This window comes from Tachypleus tridentatus, chromosome 12 (genome assembly GCF_004210375.1).
Source record: "Tachypleus tridentatus isolate NWPU-2018 chromosome 12, ASM421037v1, whole genome shotgun sequence".
In the NCBI taxonomy this organism is placed as follows: Eukaryota; Metazoa; Arthropoda; class Merostomata; order Xiphosura; family Limulidae; genus Tachypleus; species Tachypleus tridentatus.
In genome coordinates, this window is record NC_134836.1 from 46,355,018 (window position 1) to 46,373,534 (window position 18,517).

At 29.6% G+C, this 18,517-nt stretch overlaps 1 protein-coding gene across 5 annotated transcripts in view; it reads right to left on the minus strand.

The window, feature by feature from the left end:
- Positions 1 to 844: 844 nt before the first annotated feature.
- LOC143233192 (kin of IRRE-like protein 3) overlaps positions 845 to 18,517 on the minus strand; it is a 72,626-nt gene continuing 54,953 nt past the window's right edge. For all 5 annotated transcript variants that reach the window (XM_076469159.1, XM_076469160.1, XM_076469161.1 and 2 more), the window contains 5 exons: positions 13,524 to 13,659; positions 10,785 to 10,901; positions 9,946 to 9,976; positions 9,212 to 9,359; positions 845 to 6,988 (listed from right to left, as the gene is read on the minus strand). In XM_076469159.1, coding sequence (XP_076325274.1) covers positions 6,824 to 6,988; positions 9,212 to 9,359; positions 9,946 to 9,976; positions 10,785 to 10,901; positions 13,524 to 13,659 — 597 coding nt within the window. In that variant the 3' untranslated portion in view covers positions 845 to 6,823. The remainder of the gene's footprint in view (positions 6,989 to 9,211; positions 9,360 to 9,945; positions 9,977 to 10,784; positions 10,902 to 13,523; positions 13,660 to 18,517) is intronic.

Consider the following 18,517-nt stretch of genomic DNA (forward strand, 5'->3'; position numbering starts at 1 on the left):
CTGGAAAAGTGTTAAATAAGGTATATTACACTTCAAATATTATTATTATTATATCACCAACATTTACAGCCCTGAGAAGCAAATCCACTGTTTTAAAATTATCTCCAAACCACTAGTTACTTCTCAAATAAATAAAGCATAAATGATCATTTGTAAAAGGTGGCGTTGCATATTATCAACTTTTTAAAAGTATCTGAATACCTAGTATTGAACAGAATAAAAACATATTGCTATAAACCAAGGAAAGGAATGATACTTGATATATGTTGTGTTACTTGACGTTATTGATATATTGTGTTACTATGTTATTTATAAATGTTGTGTTACTTTATGTTATTTTTATACTACACTTTACCTAGTTCATGCAAACTTCATTATAACGTGGCACTTGATATAATGAGTATATGTAAGTTAGAGAAACTTTGTTTAATAAAGTCGAAACACTGCTTTATACTTTATTTTAATTGAAGTCTTAATACCCATACCAGCCATCTTGAGAATACATGAGTACAATGGGAGTGTCTGTTACAGTTTTAATTTCCTCCAATGTTGGCTTGAGCTTTTACAACCTGAAACACTAATTATTTAGCTACACTATAACGAACATGTAAAATATAACTTTATCGATGATGCTAGATCAAGCTGTATTTAAGTGGTTTGTCTGTTTTAGTTTTAAAACTTTTTCTGAATGTCTGGTTTCCACAACGTAGAAACTGCATTTGTTTATCATTAGTGTCCTTATGGTACGTCTTTGACAACTGCAAAGTTATTCACTAATAAAAATAATGTAGACAAAGGAGGCACAAAGTACACAGAAAAAAAAAAAAACCCTGAAGGACAAAGATACTTAAACACTGTTGATTTATTTAATAAAACACCTTACCAACTTAAAATATTCTCTAAAATAAGAACACAAATTTCATTCAAGCTACTTTTATTCTATATTAGCATTACATGAACAAAAATATAACTGTATTCAACTCATGATAGAATATATCATGCATTTTTTGTGCAATATCAAAAACACATTTTCAAATTAAATATCTTAAGATAGCATATATGTACTTAACAAATGAATTTACATTAACGTTTACAGTAAATTTATATTCAAGAATTTCACCATATGGCACACTACTAATCGAATACCATATCAGTATTAAGCAACAATTTGAAAACATGGCAAACTGATGGATATGACAAATCTCACAGTCTGAATAAGACACTGTGCTATACTAGATTTGGAATGGATAAATGTCAGAGAAGTTTAATTAAAATATCCACTTTTGTATAAAGTAGAATCTAACATCAAGATAGTTACCCATACATTTCAACGATTTTACATAAAAATACATAGAAGAAGTTGTTAAAAAATGGGTTGGAATGGAGAAGCTTTATATATCACAAAGACTATTTAAACATAGAAAATTTAATCTTGGAGTTATGATTCTATTTAGTTTAATTCAGTACTTTACACTTTAAAGATGGAACACAAGTTTAAACAAATAAATTTTGTGATAACAATTTATACACAGACATTTAACATGTGTAATTTAACATTCTTGTAGTTAAGTAATAGAAAACTTGATTCATTGTGGTGCTTAGTTAATGTACAAAGTAAACAACTAATAAAGCATAAAATATCACAATTTCCAATTAATATTTAAGAGAAACATAAAATTATGTCCATACAGAGGTAAAACAACACACGTTTCACCATAACTTCAAACTACTGTATATACTTCCTAGAAAATTAAACTTTTTCTTCTTTTTATTAATGTTACTGTCATAATTACAATAATTCATTCTAATCTGACTGTATTCATTTTTCATATTTATACTTTATTTTGTATTAAAGTGGAATGTTTTATTTTAAGTACATTTTTGCAATGATACACAAAACTTCTGTATGAAAATTAACAATAAAAATAGCTTTTGTGAGAACAAGGTATTTAAGTCAGTACACAAAATTAGATATTTAGAGATTATTTCTGGTATATGCAAAATTAAATAATGCATTCCTTTATTTTGTGATCAGTAATAATGATAAGAGGCATATGGTTTTTGCAGAGATACAAAAATATATCTGAATGTATAATAACAGTCTTAAATGTGCATGCTTCTAAAATTCCTTGAATGTAGCTTCTAAAAAATATGTCTCTTTTGATAAATATATATATATATATGTATAGTAGTAATAAAAAAGTTCAGATGCTTATTCCAATTATCAACTACCAAAGCAAAGCTCATATTCCATAATGACACATTAAACTTCTAGAAAGTTAGAGAAGCTTTGTTCAAATATGTAACAAAACATTTATTATTTTTGTTAATAATGGGATCCTTCACTTGTGAGTTATTTGGAATATTTCACAGTAAATAAAACCAACAAAATGAAGAATTAAAGTTCCATATTTTCACTCTCTCAACTGCAATTTTAAATGCATTAATTTACACATGATAACAAAAACAATTTCAATTCTAGTTGAAGAAATTTAAGCAAAATCACAAAAAAAACTGGACCTAGCTGATACATTTCCAACCATTAAAAAAAAAGAAATAGTACACAAAAAACAAATAACACGTGTATATCTGGCTAACTTTTTACTTATAAAAGTTCATTGTACGGCATTTCCCACTGTATAACAAACTGAGTGATATAATATTGTTGAAACTGTATTATTCAATCAATATGTAAGAAAATATGTTACATGCTGCAGGTAATGAGCAAAGATAAAAGAAATACCAAATGAATAATAAAAACAAGGAATTCACTTAAAAAAATATGGCCCTGCAAATGGCTACAAAATAGTTTTACACTCACTTCACCTGTTTAAATGTATTGTTCACTGAAACTTTATTTGTATAAAAACTTATGGTTCTCTGAAACTGTGATAAAAACTATATTTACAGCTCTGCAAGACACCACAGAACATATGGCACAAGCTATTAATTAATATAAAAATAATGTAAAAGCATCTTCAAATATTAATGAAGGGGTGGACAATAAAATACTGAAATGCTTTTTTGCCTTAAAGTCCAGCTGGATATTAGGAAAATTAAGTTGAGACAAGAACACAATTTAATATTATTAGAATATTTAATGTATTGATTTGAAATAGTAATAAAGAAACAAAACTTATATTTCAGTAAAAAATGATATATATAAAACTACTGATTGCACACATTAATAAACCTTTGGTTTCTAACCTACAATACTATTAATGTAAATTTGTGAGCAAGGCTGGACAGTTGAAACCTCTCTACTCCTATAAAATGGCTTTTTCTTCAGAAGAACCTGAATTTGAGTAGAATTATAAGGTTCAACTGCAGTAATTCCAGCATGTCAAATACATCTGGAGAACCAAATATCTAGTCATGGAGATCAAAACAGTTATTAACGTTCTTCTGTACCAAAAGCATACCTCATGCTAACCTTTATAACATGTATTATAGTGATTACTTGTGTTAAGATTGTAAATTAAAATTAGCACAAAGTAGTACTTCTAGTTCAATTCTTAACAAGTGTTCAACAAAAAACAAGAATAATTTTGCAAATTACCTGTATATGACAGATACAAACAGCGTTTATGAACTAGCATCAATTGCAAATTTTATCATTCTTTCCATTTTATATTTCTTTTTTTAATTAATATGTAAATTGAAAAATCCCAACAAGTATTCTTGTATCAAAGTGCAATGGGCTAAAAGAACAATACAGTTTCTGAACATTTGAATTTTGTTTTGTTTTGTAACAATATTATTCTAATTTGCATACCATTCTGTGAAGTACTTGACAGAGCATACTTAATACTTAAATCTATAGTAACAACTTGGAATGAAATACAAAATTATTATAATTTTATAATTAAAGCCAAATCTTTTGCAAAACAATTTGTTTTTCTGCAAAAACAACTCTATAATGACCAACATCTAAATCATTTCAATTTATAATTTGTCAAAAACTCATCATGACAGAGCAACCACCACACCAACAATTTTTGACACCTCCTGGATCATTGCTGAATATACTATTTCAGGGATAGTGTTCAGAAAGACCAAAAGTAGTTACAAGAAAAATTCATAGTACTGTCCTAAAGCCACAATGTGGTCTGATAGAAGCATTTTCTCAGACAGTCTAGAACAAACACACCAAAATAAATTTTACAGGAAAAAACAAAACAAAAAACACATTACCACTGGGAATATTTGAAAAGTGAAACATTTAAGAAAACTACATCATCTAAACATGTAGGTGAGCTCAGATGGGCATTTTAAATTGAAAGAAAATAGCACCATTATTTATAGAGGTGATGAACTGGAGAGAGACACTGAAGCCATAATCTATTAAAAAAAAAGGCTTAGAAAAGCCAAACCAACTACAACCTTGTGTCTGACAGGATACTAATAACCAGAGTGAATATCAAACTAACTTCAATAACAATAATTTAACTATATATGCTACCACTTACACATAAAATGTAAATGACATATTTTCCCATAAGCATAAAATAATCAGAAATTGCCCAACTTTGTGGTTTTTTTTTTTACAACAAAGCTATTTTGGACTACCTGCTGTGGCCACCAAGGTGAATCAAACCTTGATTTTAATGTTGTAAATTCAAAGGCTGAAAGCAGTCCCAGCAGGGGATATCCCAACTTGAAATACATAAAAAAGAATTTCACTAATCAGAAGTGTTGAACAAGTGCTCAAAATAACTGAAACTAGGAAAGGCTACAGGACTTGGCATATCAGCTAAGGTAATCCAGAGTAGTGCTCTGCCACACTCCTTCATAAATTATGTCCAAAAGTCTGGAATAACTGAATCAAGCCATATGACTGGAAAATCATCTGAGATAAGATGGAATGGAACACCCAGACAAACAGGTTATACATAAAGATGAAAGAGTTACTAGACAAGTAATATTCACACTTTTATAGAAAAATTACTTTACATCGATTTAATGTTTCCTGTATAGATTGAAACAGTAAAGCTTTTGACATCAGTAATATTCAATTATTTCACGTAATACTCAGATGGATTGGCCAAAATACTTGGTAATACTGGTGCAATTCTTCTGCATAGATCATACAGGAGTAGTAAGGTTGAATGGTTAAGTTGTTCAGTACTTCTATTGAGAGAAACAAACTTTAAGTATTGATGTGCATTGGTAGTTGCCTAATTTCATTATGTTGTCAATAAAGACTGTGCGTCACCTCTAGTTAAGAAGCACAAGATCTTATAAACAGGATAACACTGTTTGTAAAACTTGAAAATTAAAACTATGTGTCAAGAAGACTAAATTGATAACAATAGGAGATCTACCATCCAACACTACAATATAATAGAAAATGTAGCTCATTCTAAACAGCATCACAATAAATACTGGTGATCGGTTGATGGACATTCAAACCTGTTTTTTCAAGCCTGAAAGAATGATGGAAAATTTAATCCACATCTAAAAAACATCATCATCAAACTAAATCTAAAAATCTCACAAAGTTGTACGTGGACAATAATGATATATCATGTTGTAGAATGAACATTGAAAATGGTAGATAGAGACAAAAACTTATAGGTATTAAAAAGTGGTTTTACAAGTGAATGTTATACATCAATTAATATTAACTTACAACAAATGACAGTATCATCAAAGAACTTCGATGTACAGTCAGTCTAAAGTTCAATTTCTCTGGGCACACCTGCTGCACAGATGGAACTAACAAGTAAGATTATACAACAAGACAAAGTCGTTGGAAAGTGACAACCAAACCAACCATGTACTCAGTAGATGGATAACATCCAAAAACTGAATAAGCAAATAGCAACAGAGAACTGCAGGAAAGTCCAGGTTCAAGTAAGTCATGAAATTAAATATGTTAAAACAGTTACCGGTGTGTCAATCATTGGTCACCACACAACTACAACTAAAACAAAGTCTGTTGACAAAACATATTCCATTAACTGCCACACTAATATAGATGCACTTATTCATTTACCTGGAGTGCTTATGCTGGTGAAAGTCTTTATACATTAATTTAGCAAAGTATATCATTGCAGTATCATTCTTTATCTCATGCATAGTATAGAAAGATTTAGTAGCATATAAAATTATTTTTCAAGAAATTAAACATTTGGGGAATCCATACAGGTTGTATAGAAAATAAAAAAAAAATTATTTGCTTGAAACACTAAATCTATATATTGTTATAGTTACATACTACAACCAAATTTTTGTCAGATTCTTAGAAAGTCAAACTATATTAACCAGTTTCATCAAGTTAAGCCTAAGACAATGTATTTAAGTATGACATACAAAGTTCCTCACTGTATATAAAAGCTTTACACAGATACCACTTTTCTTATGAATATAGCAGCTAACGTCAAGCAAGAAATTTTAATATGATAATACAAAAAATTATACAGACATTGTTTTATTTTGTATTATAATAACACATAGTAGAGATTCAAATTAAAATTATATACAAAACCGTATCACAGTATTTAATAGAAATGTGCATAATTAATTACCATATTATTTGCCCCTATTTAATGAAAGGAATGGATAATTTACATAAAAGTTATAAAAAAAAACTAAAGCAAACATATTTATTAAAAATTTAATTTCTGAAGTGCTTCCTTAAATTAAAAGGTCAACAATTCTTCTTACATAAATGTAAAGCACTTTCTTAAGCTTCAATTCAAACACATGGCTTCAAAACTTTGGGTATAAGAAATATGTAAGTTACTGTGGACGGCAGTAACAAAATGACAAAACACAGACTTCAAGTAGTTGGAGTGAAGATGATTATAATTAAATTGTTCTAGTCACCGGCTTTAGGAGGAAACTGTATTTCTGCATATTCTGTTTTATCCACTGGAGCCCTAGTTATCTTGTTTCCTGTATACCCATTTTTCTCAGCTGGTATAACAAAATCCAAGTCAGCATACACTACATGATCCTTGGAACCATTTTTATTCTTGTCCATCTGTATTATAAAAATAAAATATCAAGTTTTTCTTGCAATAACAAATTATTTCTTATTTGCAAGTCTGCAGAAGATATATTAAACACAACATTGTTAAAAACAGCCTAAATGAAAAATAACAATCCATTTGTACAATTAATATCATCTTCCAATCACAGCAAGCCACCTGCTTAAAGTTTGTTTGTTTTTGAATTTCACACAAAGCTGCATGATGGCTATTTGTACTAGCCATCTTTAATTTAGCAGTGTAAGAACAGAGGGAAGGCAGCTAGTCATCACAACCCACCACCAACTCTTGGGCTACCCTTTTACCAATGAATAGTGAGATTGACTGTCACATTATAATGCCCCCATGGCTGAAGGGGTGAGCATGTTTGGTGTAATGGGATTTGAACCTGTAACCCTCAGATTATGACTCAAACACCTTAACCTACCTGGCCATGCCGGGCCTCCTGCTTAAAGTAAAACTAAAACTTAACCAGGTAATATATATAGCTAATTATATATATATTTTTTTTCTTATGTTCTTAATTCAAAATATTAGAATGCATTTCTCATCAGATGGGTACCTTCATTATTAACATTTTCTTTTGCCATGAAAGTATGTATAGTTTTACACACAAAAATAGCTGAAATAACACTGGTCTAAACAGGTTTTTAACAATGATATTACTGGTCTCAATAAGGATAACCAATGTTTGTCTTTCTATTGAGAAGGTGTAAAGTATTATCTACATAACTAAATGTAATTGGTAAATGCTATTCAATAGCATAAAACACTAACATAATAAATTAAAATTACACTGCTTTCCCAATACAAGGTGAACACAACAGCACAAAACAAGTAATTACATGAAGCTTAATTATGCTGTTCCTTTAAGCTTAATGTCCATGCACCCTTATAAATTTGTGTGACAACTTATAAATGAGTCAAAAGATGTAATTCATCATTTTGTCTTTGTGCTAATGTAACTTTACTACTTTCAGTCAAGTGATAATATACAATATGATTCCTACATTTTATGTAGGAAAAGCTTAAGGATCTCAATTTTGGAGTCATAATTTCGTTTTAATGACCCCTTATCTCTTAAAAATATCTCATTTCTGAAAGAGATATAAATTTTAAACCTTCTAAAATCAGGGAAATAGACTTATTAATATATCTCAGCCGTTCTTAACCTGAAGATGACCTAGGAAGGTTGAAGCATTGTTTTATGCTTATCAAAAAAAGTTTTAATACCAATACCAGATGTTCTGAAATACATTTTTATTTCAAGTTGTTTTATCTTCATCAAGGATAGACTTATTAGTTAATCATAACTTTTTCTTAGTTACAAAATGTTTCTACTTATTTATTGATAATACTAAAAATTATGTATTTCACTTTAATACTAATTCAATTAAAATAGCCCCCTTCAAGAAACCCCACATTCTCAGAATTTAAATTTTACTATGCTTTCACAAAGAAATACACATTTGAAAGTAAGTGTGCTTCAGTTAGCAGGAACTCTTTCATGTGTTCACTGTGTATACAAAACATTTATTTTCTCAAATAGTTATTAAAGTCAACCATAAAACAGCAGTTCTCTAAAATGCCTCACAAGTTCCCACATACACTAAGCAAATTCTTCATACTATCATTGATTTATTTGGTAAAATTGGCATTTTTTTTCCACAAGATTTAAGGAACACTTAACATAAATGTCTCACTTGTGAAATATATATTATTTGCCACATGATACTAACAAATAGTTTTTTTTTTATGTACCATTAAGCATTTAGGCATGGCAATCACAAATGTTAAATCAACTGATAGCTAAGAACATTTTATCACTGAAACAACTCAAACTTGAATAATCATAATGTAGCAATTAATTTGATTCAACACATATATTTCACAAATATTTTACATTTATCATGCACTACTGTGACAATCTGCTAATGCTCAAATACAGTGTTGGTCATACTGTTTTAAAAAGGGTACTGTTTTTAAAGAAGAAATATCTAAATAAAAATATGATACTTTCACTGTTAACATATTAATTGAAGATAATTAAATGTCATTACTTATTGAAATGTCACATCTAATATTCAAACTGGGTTCCTTCCATTCTAACTTAAATATATTAGTGTCAAAATGTCTCTCTACTTTATCCTAAAAATATTCCTTCACCAGATTGAAGAAACGCTTTAAATATAAATATGAATTATTCTGATAATTACATTCATGTTTTCATACTGTTTACTGCCATCCTTCTTTACTTCTCCTTGGTCTAATTGCTTTTCTGGAGCACTATAGAGAGCATCCGGTGGAATAGCTGTTGGTGTATTTCCTGCTTGTCCATTGCCTGTTAACTCATCTGATCTTTGGCTACCCGTTTCAATGATAAGAAAAGAAATAGTAAGCATATTCGTTGGTCATTTAGTGTCAAAATACAAATATTTGAATTTTTTTAGCTATTCAAAAGGTCCACATATTCCTGAAACTCTATATATGGAAATTACAAGTTTCTGTTGTAAACAATGCCACATATGTCAATCGTTTAACATTAGTTTTACTATTAATTCACTCTTTTTCTGGTATTGCTAATTGTAACTGACGAGTTGAATACTTAATTTTCAAAAGATAAAAGTATTAAGCATGATTAAACTGTCAAAAATTAAGAATAACAACTACTTCAGTGCAACTGTTACAAAATACAGCAGAAAAATAAGATTTCCCCTGTTGTATTATACTACTTTTATTGGCCTTGCCAATTATTAAACATTTATAGTATTCCAAATATGGTTAATCCTGTACCAACCTTAAAACTTCCATAATAGCTGATATTGCATTCAATTTAATTATTTTTTTATTTTTACAGTTTTGACTAAGAAATGCTTACATTAATAAATATGGTAAATTTAAAGCTTAAATGATAAATCTGGTGACATTTCAAATACAAATAAAAAATTACCCTTCAAAATTCTGATTCAATCCCAGTTTTCCTACACGTCAAAGAAAAAAAACAACAGCATAACGTCACAGATAATTACATACCAAACAGTACAAACACTATAGTAATATTTACTAACCAGCCTATTAATATATCAGTTAAGTTTTCTAATTAAAAATATACCATTCAAATAACTTTCAAAACATAGCATTATTATGAAATAAGTATTCTGAAAATCCTTACAATTACACCTAATCTTTGGGTCAACCATTACATATGGAGAAACTGATTGCACTCTTTATAAATATTAATACCATTTATCAGCAACTTACATTTTTTAAGTTCAAAAGTGTCAATAATTAGGAATATCACAGTATGTTACTGTACAATGTATACAGCTGTGGCAGTAGTGTTAGTTTAGTTGGCATGAAAAACAAAATCATTAAATGGATGTCTGTTCTACAAAACAAAGTTTTTGTTTTGTCTATTTTTTTAACAGTTAAATATACATTACAATCTCAATTCTAAAAATATTATGAACAAAAAGACACAAAGTTTCATTTAATAAATCCCACCCTTAATTAACCTAGATTTTGAAAATTAGTTTTCACATTTTGCCAACAATTTTCAAAAATTAAATTAAACCATCTACCTTTAATATAAAATTCATTCAACAGAGGTTTTATGAAAGTAATTTAAAACAAATATTCAAAAATAACTTTTTCCTAATAATTTTCCAGTTTCTAGAATCTTATTGCCTCCAAAAACATGGGTGGAAGAACATTATATTTCATATCTATTGTATGAAAACATCAAAAGCCTGTAATGCATATGAAAAAATGTAATGTTTCATATCTTACCTTTGAATAAATATTTCTTTTTTCTGATGATAATGTATATGGCAATTATAATCAACACTACCAAAAAGGCAGCACAGCCCACTGCTACACCTATCACCATAGACAAGGCCACAGGTTCTGTAAGATAAGAAAAGAAGATTTTGATAGAAACATATCAGACATTTGACCATATAATATAATCTTAATAGTTTACTTATGCTACATTTGTATTCTTTTGTCACTACTCATAAGATTTTATAACAAAAACTAATCAAAACTCTTATATCATATAAGTGTCTGAAAGGTCTGGAAAGCTAAAACATTCATGACTGAAACAATTTTAGTTAGCCTTACAAAATGTAGTTGCAAACCAGCTAATCACATGATCAATTTTTTTTGAAAATAAAAGGATTTTTTTTCTTTTATCTTACTACCAACAATTAAAGAAAATATTGAAAGAAAAACATGGTCAAGCATATACAGTGCATATCTGTAAACTTGTATTTGGTTGGCCATAAATGATGCAGTTACTTCTTTTCTTATTTTGCAAATCTCCTCAAAACTCAAAGTAAGTCTACACTTAAGAACGTTAAAAATACCAGGCTAAAATAAATGTAAATAAAACAACAGATCAACATATGGATTGGCAGATACTGAATTAAAAATCTTTTTATGTTAGCTCCTCTTCTCAGAAAAAGCCTAACAGGCCAAACAGTAAATGTAGTGTTTAAAAATAAAACAATCCTAATAACATTGTTTTTATGATATACAACATTATATTCATAATATGCCAGCAGCATGTTCAAACTTAAACAAGTTTGATTACTCTAAGTCTGAGAGATTATTCAACTGTAACTGTTATATTTACTGTAGGATTTTGCTGAAAATAAAATATATATATTCTGAAACATTCAACAAATATATCAAATTCATCTGTGTTGTGCCTTAAGAATATTTTTATGTTTAAAATCACTAAAATTGAAACAAACTGGAAAAAACAAACTAGAATTTCTAAATTGTACTTAACATTAATAACACAATTTAAAAATAACATACCAAGTTATCTAGAATAGCACGTGACTTCAGACAATCAGCATAAATTATATAAAGCTATGGGATCTACTCAGATCATAATGTGAAATAGATTTTAACATTTTTCAGAAGTATCCATTTGATTCAGTACTCTAAAATTCTTTTTAGATTTCTTAAACAAAATCATAACAAATGTTTTATTATGAAGTATTAATTGTCTATGATAAAACTATAATTTAGCACATAGTTTAATTATGTTTCTTAAGTTAATGGTTGCTCAACCAAATAATGAGGAAAGGATTAAGGAACACCATTATAAATATGAAAAACAAAGTAAACCTGACACTCAATTAATAATTTTTTTTGTTTATTTTTTTTAAATAAACTGTTTTTCATAGTTTGTTTTTGAAATTGACTCAAAACTACATGAAGGCCATCTGTATTAGCCATCCCTAATCAAGCACTGTAAGACAAGAGAGAAGGCAGCTAGTCGTCACCACCCACTGCTAACTCTTGCCAACGAACAGTGGGATTGACCATCACATTATAATGCCTTCATGTCTGAAAGGGCAAACATGTTTGGTGTGACAGGTATTCAAACCCTCAACTCCCAGATTATGAGTTCAGTGTCTTAACCACCAGGCTAAGCCAGGCCATATTTTCACAGTATTAAGTGAAACTTGTTAAAGTTAATTTGATTAAGTTTTTGCTTTTCATAATGAGCATTATAATAATCATATTGATGTGGTCACTTACTGTCACTTTTATGTTTTTTTTTTATTCCAAGAATCTAATTTTACACAGTTTATATACAATTAAAGATATACACAACAGTCTCTCTCTTGCAAGTAAAGTTTATAATGCATACAAATAAGATTTATAATTCATTGCACTGGGAACATTAAAGTTAGTGTTAATTTTACAAAATTTTGTTTGTTTTTAAATTTTTTGCAAAGCTACACAAGGGCCATCTGCACTAGTCATCCCTAATTTAACAGAGTAAGACTAGAGGGAAGGCAGCTAGTCATCACCACCCACCACCAACTTCTGGACTACTCTTTTACCAACAAATAGTGAGATTGACTGTCACATTATAATGTTCCCATGGCTGAAAGGGTAAGCATGCTTGGAAAGATGGGGACTTGAGCCCGCAACCCTCAGATTATGAGTCAAACTCCTTAACACACCTGGCTGTACCGGGCCTACTATAAAATGTATTTTATAATGTTGCAATCAAAATATCAGTCTCTAATTATTTTTTTAAATGTTAACATTTCTTTCTTGAGGGTCTTTACTATAATTCAGGCAGTTTCTTTTCAAACTTTATAAATTTATTTCATAAATCATTGTATATGCATTTCAGAGTTTGCTATGCAACATTTTAAAAGAAAACTTTATTTTATGCACAATTTATAGAAAATACACATTAAAGTATAATGTGGTTAAATTTGATCATAATGTTCTAAAATTTACAATAAAATTTCATACCACTATGATACACACTGACAGAATATGTTACAAGTGACATTGCTCAAGACCACATTCAGAACTTGATTAACAGTCACTATATACAAAGAAGGTAATCCTGTCCAGTCTTTCACAAGCTGTGCCCACATCAACATCAATACTTTGAGCTTAGAAATTAAATCGCACTACTGTTGCATGTTAAAACTGCTTCATTATATAGTATAAAATGTATTTCTAAGAGGGTAGATCTAATTTTCTTACCTTTGACTGACAGTGTAATAGCATACATTTCTTGTCCTTTCACATTTTCAATATGAAGAACATACTTTCTTGAATCACTTTTTTCAACATTTTCTACAAGAAGTTTAGCTTCATAGCAGTCATCCCACTGTCTCAACTGTAATTTTTAAAAGGTTCAGTATATATTTTTAAAAATATTTAAAAATAAAAAAGGAGAAAGAAATTACATTTATTAATGTGTTTGTGTGTAACAGTGCTGTTTCTTGTAATATTTTGTACAAGGTATAACGAGTGTGTTTTCTTATACCAAAGCCACATCGGACTATCTGCTGTGTCCATGAAAGGAAAGTGAACCCCTAATTTTAGCGTTGTAAATTTGTAGACTTGCCACTGTCCCAGTAGAAGATGAGGCATAAAGAAGTTAGACCATTACATACAGGGTCAGGATATTTAGTTAGTCATCTAACATCCATACCTATACTTTAAAAACTAAACAACAGAAATCTATAGTAATTACTATAAGTTACACAAAAGAACTGTCTTACTAGTTATAAATTTACTCATTAATAATTCAAAATTAAATTTATTTACAATGTAGTTTTAGTGTGCATTAATGTAACTGGAGGACAAATTTGAATTGTTCCATAACACTACATAACACAAATTTTGTTCCTGGATAGTATGTGTTATTTCTTAATTGTAAAAGTACAGAAAATGGTATTATTACCTTCAAACTTTTGTGACCTGGATAATGAAATTTAGAAATTAACCTATTTTCTATGTAAAAACGGGCAAATTTGCACATTTTCATTTACATAAGGTCTGAATAAAACAACATATGACTGAAATTTATGACTGTAATGTAAGTCACTTTCACATATCAGCCCCCAAATATAGTCTCCCATCATGTTTTTGTTATATGCTCCCAGGTCACAAAAGCAAAGTTTAAAGAGAAAAATACGTCTTTTCCATTTACTTTAGGTGTAAGCAATTGGGAAATAACATTATCTGCTCAGGTACAAGAAAAAGTAAATATTTTGTTAAATAGTGTAATTACACATCAAGGTTTAGCTCCCACTGTGGCATTTAAGCAATTTGAAGGATAAAATGCAATGGAGTAGTAAAATAATGCTTGGACATAGTTACAAAACTATCCAGAGCCGATGGAACATGTTGACAGAATTATTTCAGCAACTGAACTTCAAAACATAGCTACAACTCTCCTAGTTACACATGATATTGGAGGAACACTAAATTTTATTTAGAAAAGTGATTTACCAGCAGTATATCCAAATATGTTTATTAGTCTTAGATTTCTATTTACAGCTCAAGTGGAACTGCTAAGAAGATCTTTTTTCAATGACAGAATTAATTAAGTTCATCTGAGAATGTCTATGTCCAAGGAATGACTTGCAAGGTCGGGTCATGCTCTCCATCAAGACGGATAGTGCAAAATGGTCTGAATTTCCAGAAAGTTGTCAATGAATTTATAACAGCAGTAAGGAAAAAGTTTAAAACAAAAAAAATCAATGTGAACTAAAAATTATAATTTTCCACTTTTCTGCCAAATGTATGTATTGAAATGAGCCTACAATTAAAAAAATACTTTACTGGAGGCCCAGAACTTTGTCACAACAGTCTGCTTATGTGAGGGACACTCATTCTAAACAACAAAAAAGGATCCATATGCTGTGGAACAAAAATGATTTTTGTCTCAAATCTAACACTACTTTAGAATCCCTAAACTGACCAAGTAAGAAGACAGAACAGCCTAGGATACTCTAGCATAATATTTTTAGATCTATGGAACTTAAGAGAGCCTCATATTTGAGCTTAACTAACTGAAGATACTCTTCTTGTAAAAGAAGGCATAATTAGAAATTATAAAAAAATAAAACTGACTAACAAATATCTTTAGTTTAAGGATGTTTTTTAAAGCATGAACATTAATTCTATTGGGAATAGTATATTAATTCCCCAAATTTAGGAAATGAATAAATCAGAAATGCTGATATAAATCAAGCATTCTAACACATCCATATTCTAACATTCTAGAAATATCAATCATTATCAACTTTGTCCACAATATAATCTGATTCAACAGCCCTTAGTACATTGAGGTAAAAGAGTAAATATCTGCAACAGAAATTTATCTGAAGTATAAATGTGAAGGAATATGTGAAACCAACCAATGCTGAAAAAAGTTAAATCCTCCCATTCGCATGTCTATTTTTATTTAGATGACAACCAAGTATAAACATTAATATTGTTTTACCACCTTTTCAGAAAAGACATGCTTATGTTTCACAATGGCATTTAAAAATGATTTTAAACATACATCTTGGAATACAAAATTTTTGCAATTATGTGATTAACATTAAATTCAAACAAGAACTTACTTCTGAAATACCGATAAGCTTCTCTTGCTGAAATGTCACATGCTGTTAATAATGTTCCACTTTTGTGTCCCTCCCCTCAAAAAAGAAGAAAAAAAAATCCTTGGCCTCCTTGCCCTCTTAGTGGAGTTGAACATATGTCAGAAAAGTTTATATGTGCTCTACTTTCCCATTATAATTAAGGTTTCTTAGTCATAGTCATGACAAAAAATTAGGAACCACCAATAACAGAAGTAAAGATATTTCAGGTACAAGTACCTGCTTGAAATTCATTTTAATCCCAAAAAAATGTGAAATTCATGTTAAGTAGATTTACAGTGGGGGGAAAAAAATATTGTTGTCACTCAATTTTTTCACATTTTTCTTGGTTCCTGTAATCTTTTTTTACAATATTGCGCATCATGGCAGAATGTGAATTAATATAAAACAGTTACAGACATCTTGTGGAGTAAACTGACTCATATTTCAGTCCTCCTAACACATGTATACAACTTCATTCACAACATAACTGTGATAAATGTATTATAGCAGATGATAAATAAATACCTGGCAAATGTTCTTTGAGTAAGAAAACTTGAGACTTAAAGATAATCCCACCAGCATAGCTGATAAAAAGTGGTTGGAGAATATGTTTCCTGATTTAGTATTTTATTTTACCATTCCGTGCATGATAATCACTCGATATCACCATGGCATAAATACATGAGGGACTTTATGTAAGGTGATGGTAAGTTCATGATGCCACATGAAGGTTAATGTTTTCTGCAGTTTTAAGATGCTTCTTGGTTGTTTTGTTGTTGTTTTTTGCTCTTGCACTTTGCAACTCATTATTTTTCAACATTTTTAGATAGGGTTGAAGCAGTGAAATAAAACCAAACATCTTTCTTTCATTATATTTAGATTGAAATTCCCTCTTTATATCACATCTACTGCACAGAGGTATGGAGAAGTCATCCTGGAATGTGCACTGTTCAGCTCCACTGATGTAATCCTAAAATGTTGGCTTTAACTGGGACTCAAGGATCTAGATGTATATGCTGGTACTAACAGTATTTTTCACAAAACACAGGCATCTAACACCCCAGTCAAATATTCATCTCCATATCACCTGACCCAGCAGATGCTTCATTTTCCATTGAAATATGCTGAATTAAAAATTCTTCTTCATATTGAGATTGTAGAAAGTGCTTCCCCTGAGAAGATCAATTTGCTTCACATGGCTTTAGTCCAGTTAGCAGGATCTTTGGCTAATTCAAGCCTCAATCTTCCACATCTTGCTGGTGAGGAGGGGTTTCCTTCTTGGAAGTTTTGTTGGGAAACCAGCTAGACACATAAAAATTCTGAAGAGTTTGTGGAATTAAAATATTTGATCCATAATTAATGTGGACAATGATTCTTACCTATCCAAACTCAATCAAAAAGAAAATTCCAGCCAACTCTCAAATGTGAGGTCAAGGTGGGAAAAAAAAAAATTCAGCCAACACGAAATAAGTGAAAATTATTATTAAACACTAAATTTTCAATTAACTCAGAAAATTACTATATAATAAAAGGCCAAACCTTTATCTAAGAAACTCAAAAAACACTAGCTTAGTTAGAAACATCAACTGAAAGACTGGGTATGATGCGTACAACATGAAGTTCAAAAACTTACTTGAAGCAAACTAAAAGAAGGAAAAGTTTGAAACACAGTATTCACACACCAAGATTGGTAAGTAATGATAATAGATCAACAGTTATAAAATGTACAACGTGGGTTATTCAGTTAAAATAACTGCTAGAAGTTCAAAAGTTCAATCTTAGAAAAATGAAGCAGGATACTTGTACATACTGCAAGCTAACAGAAAAAAAAAAAGTTTAAACTTATCAAACAAAACAACATGTAACTTAATAGAATTACGACCAAAATATAAATAAGTATGAATTATGTTACACCAAAGAAAACAAACAAACAAACGTGGTCAGTGAAAATTGCCACTTCAACATCTGATGATTCTGTCTGCTTGCAAATTTATGAATTTGCAATACCTGTAATAGATTTTGCCAATCTTTTATATATATACTATGGTTTGAACTTCAAGTTTAGTAAAACAAAAAAGTTACATCATCATAAATTATAATGAGTAGGATAAATGTTCCAACATGATTATGTGGATGAAGGAAGATGATAAAACCAAACACTCTTTATGGTGTCCATGAGTGTGATTATTTCAGAGAGTTGTTTGGATAGGTAGTTAGGGAAGTCAGGAACAAACAATACTTTCTAGATACTAAGATGCAATATTCTATGTCTTGTGTGAAATTTGGAAAAGTTAACAGCACTGCAAAAATGTATGGTGGTGCAATTGATCTAATTCAACCCTAAGGTGCCAAGCAAAGTGCAAGTTGTACTGAAACAGAAAAAACAAAAAATTGGTTTGTATACTATAAAGCATAAACCTATTTATATTTTAAATAATCAAAAACTTTTCTGCACAAATTTAATTTCTTAAAAATAAATACATTTTTCTTTTTGCCATATGATTTTTTTTTGTAAAAAAACCCAACAACTGTAAACTAATATATATACATATATAGTTTTGGGTGCCACAGTAACTCAGGTTGAGTGAAAATTAAGAG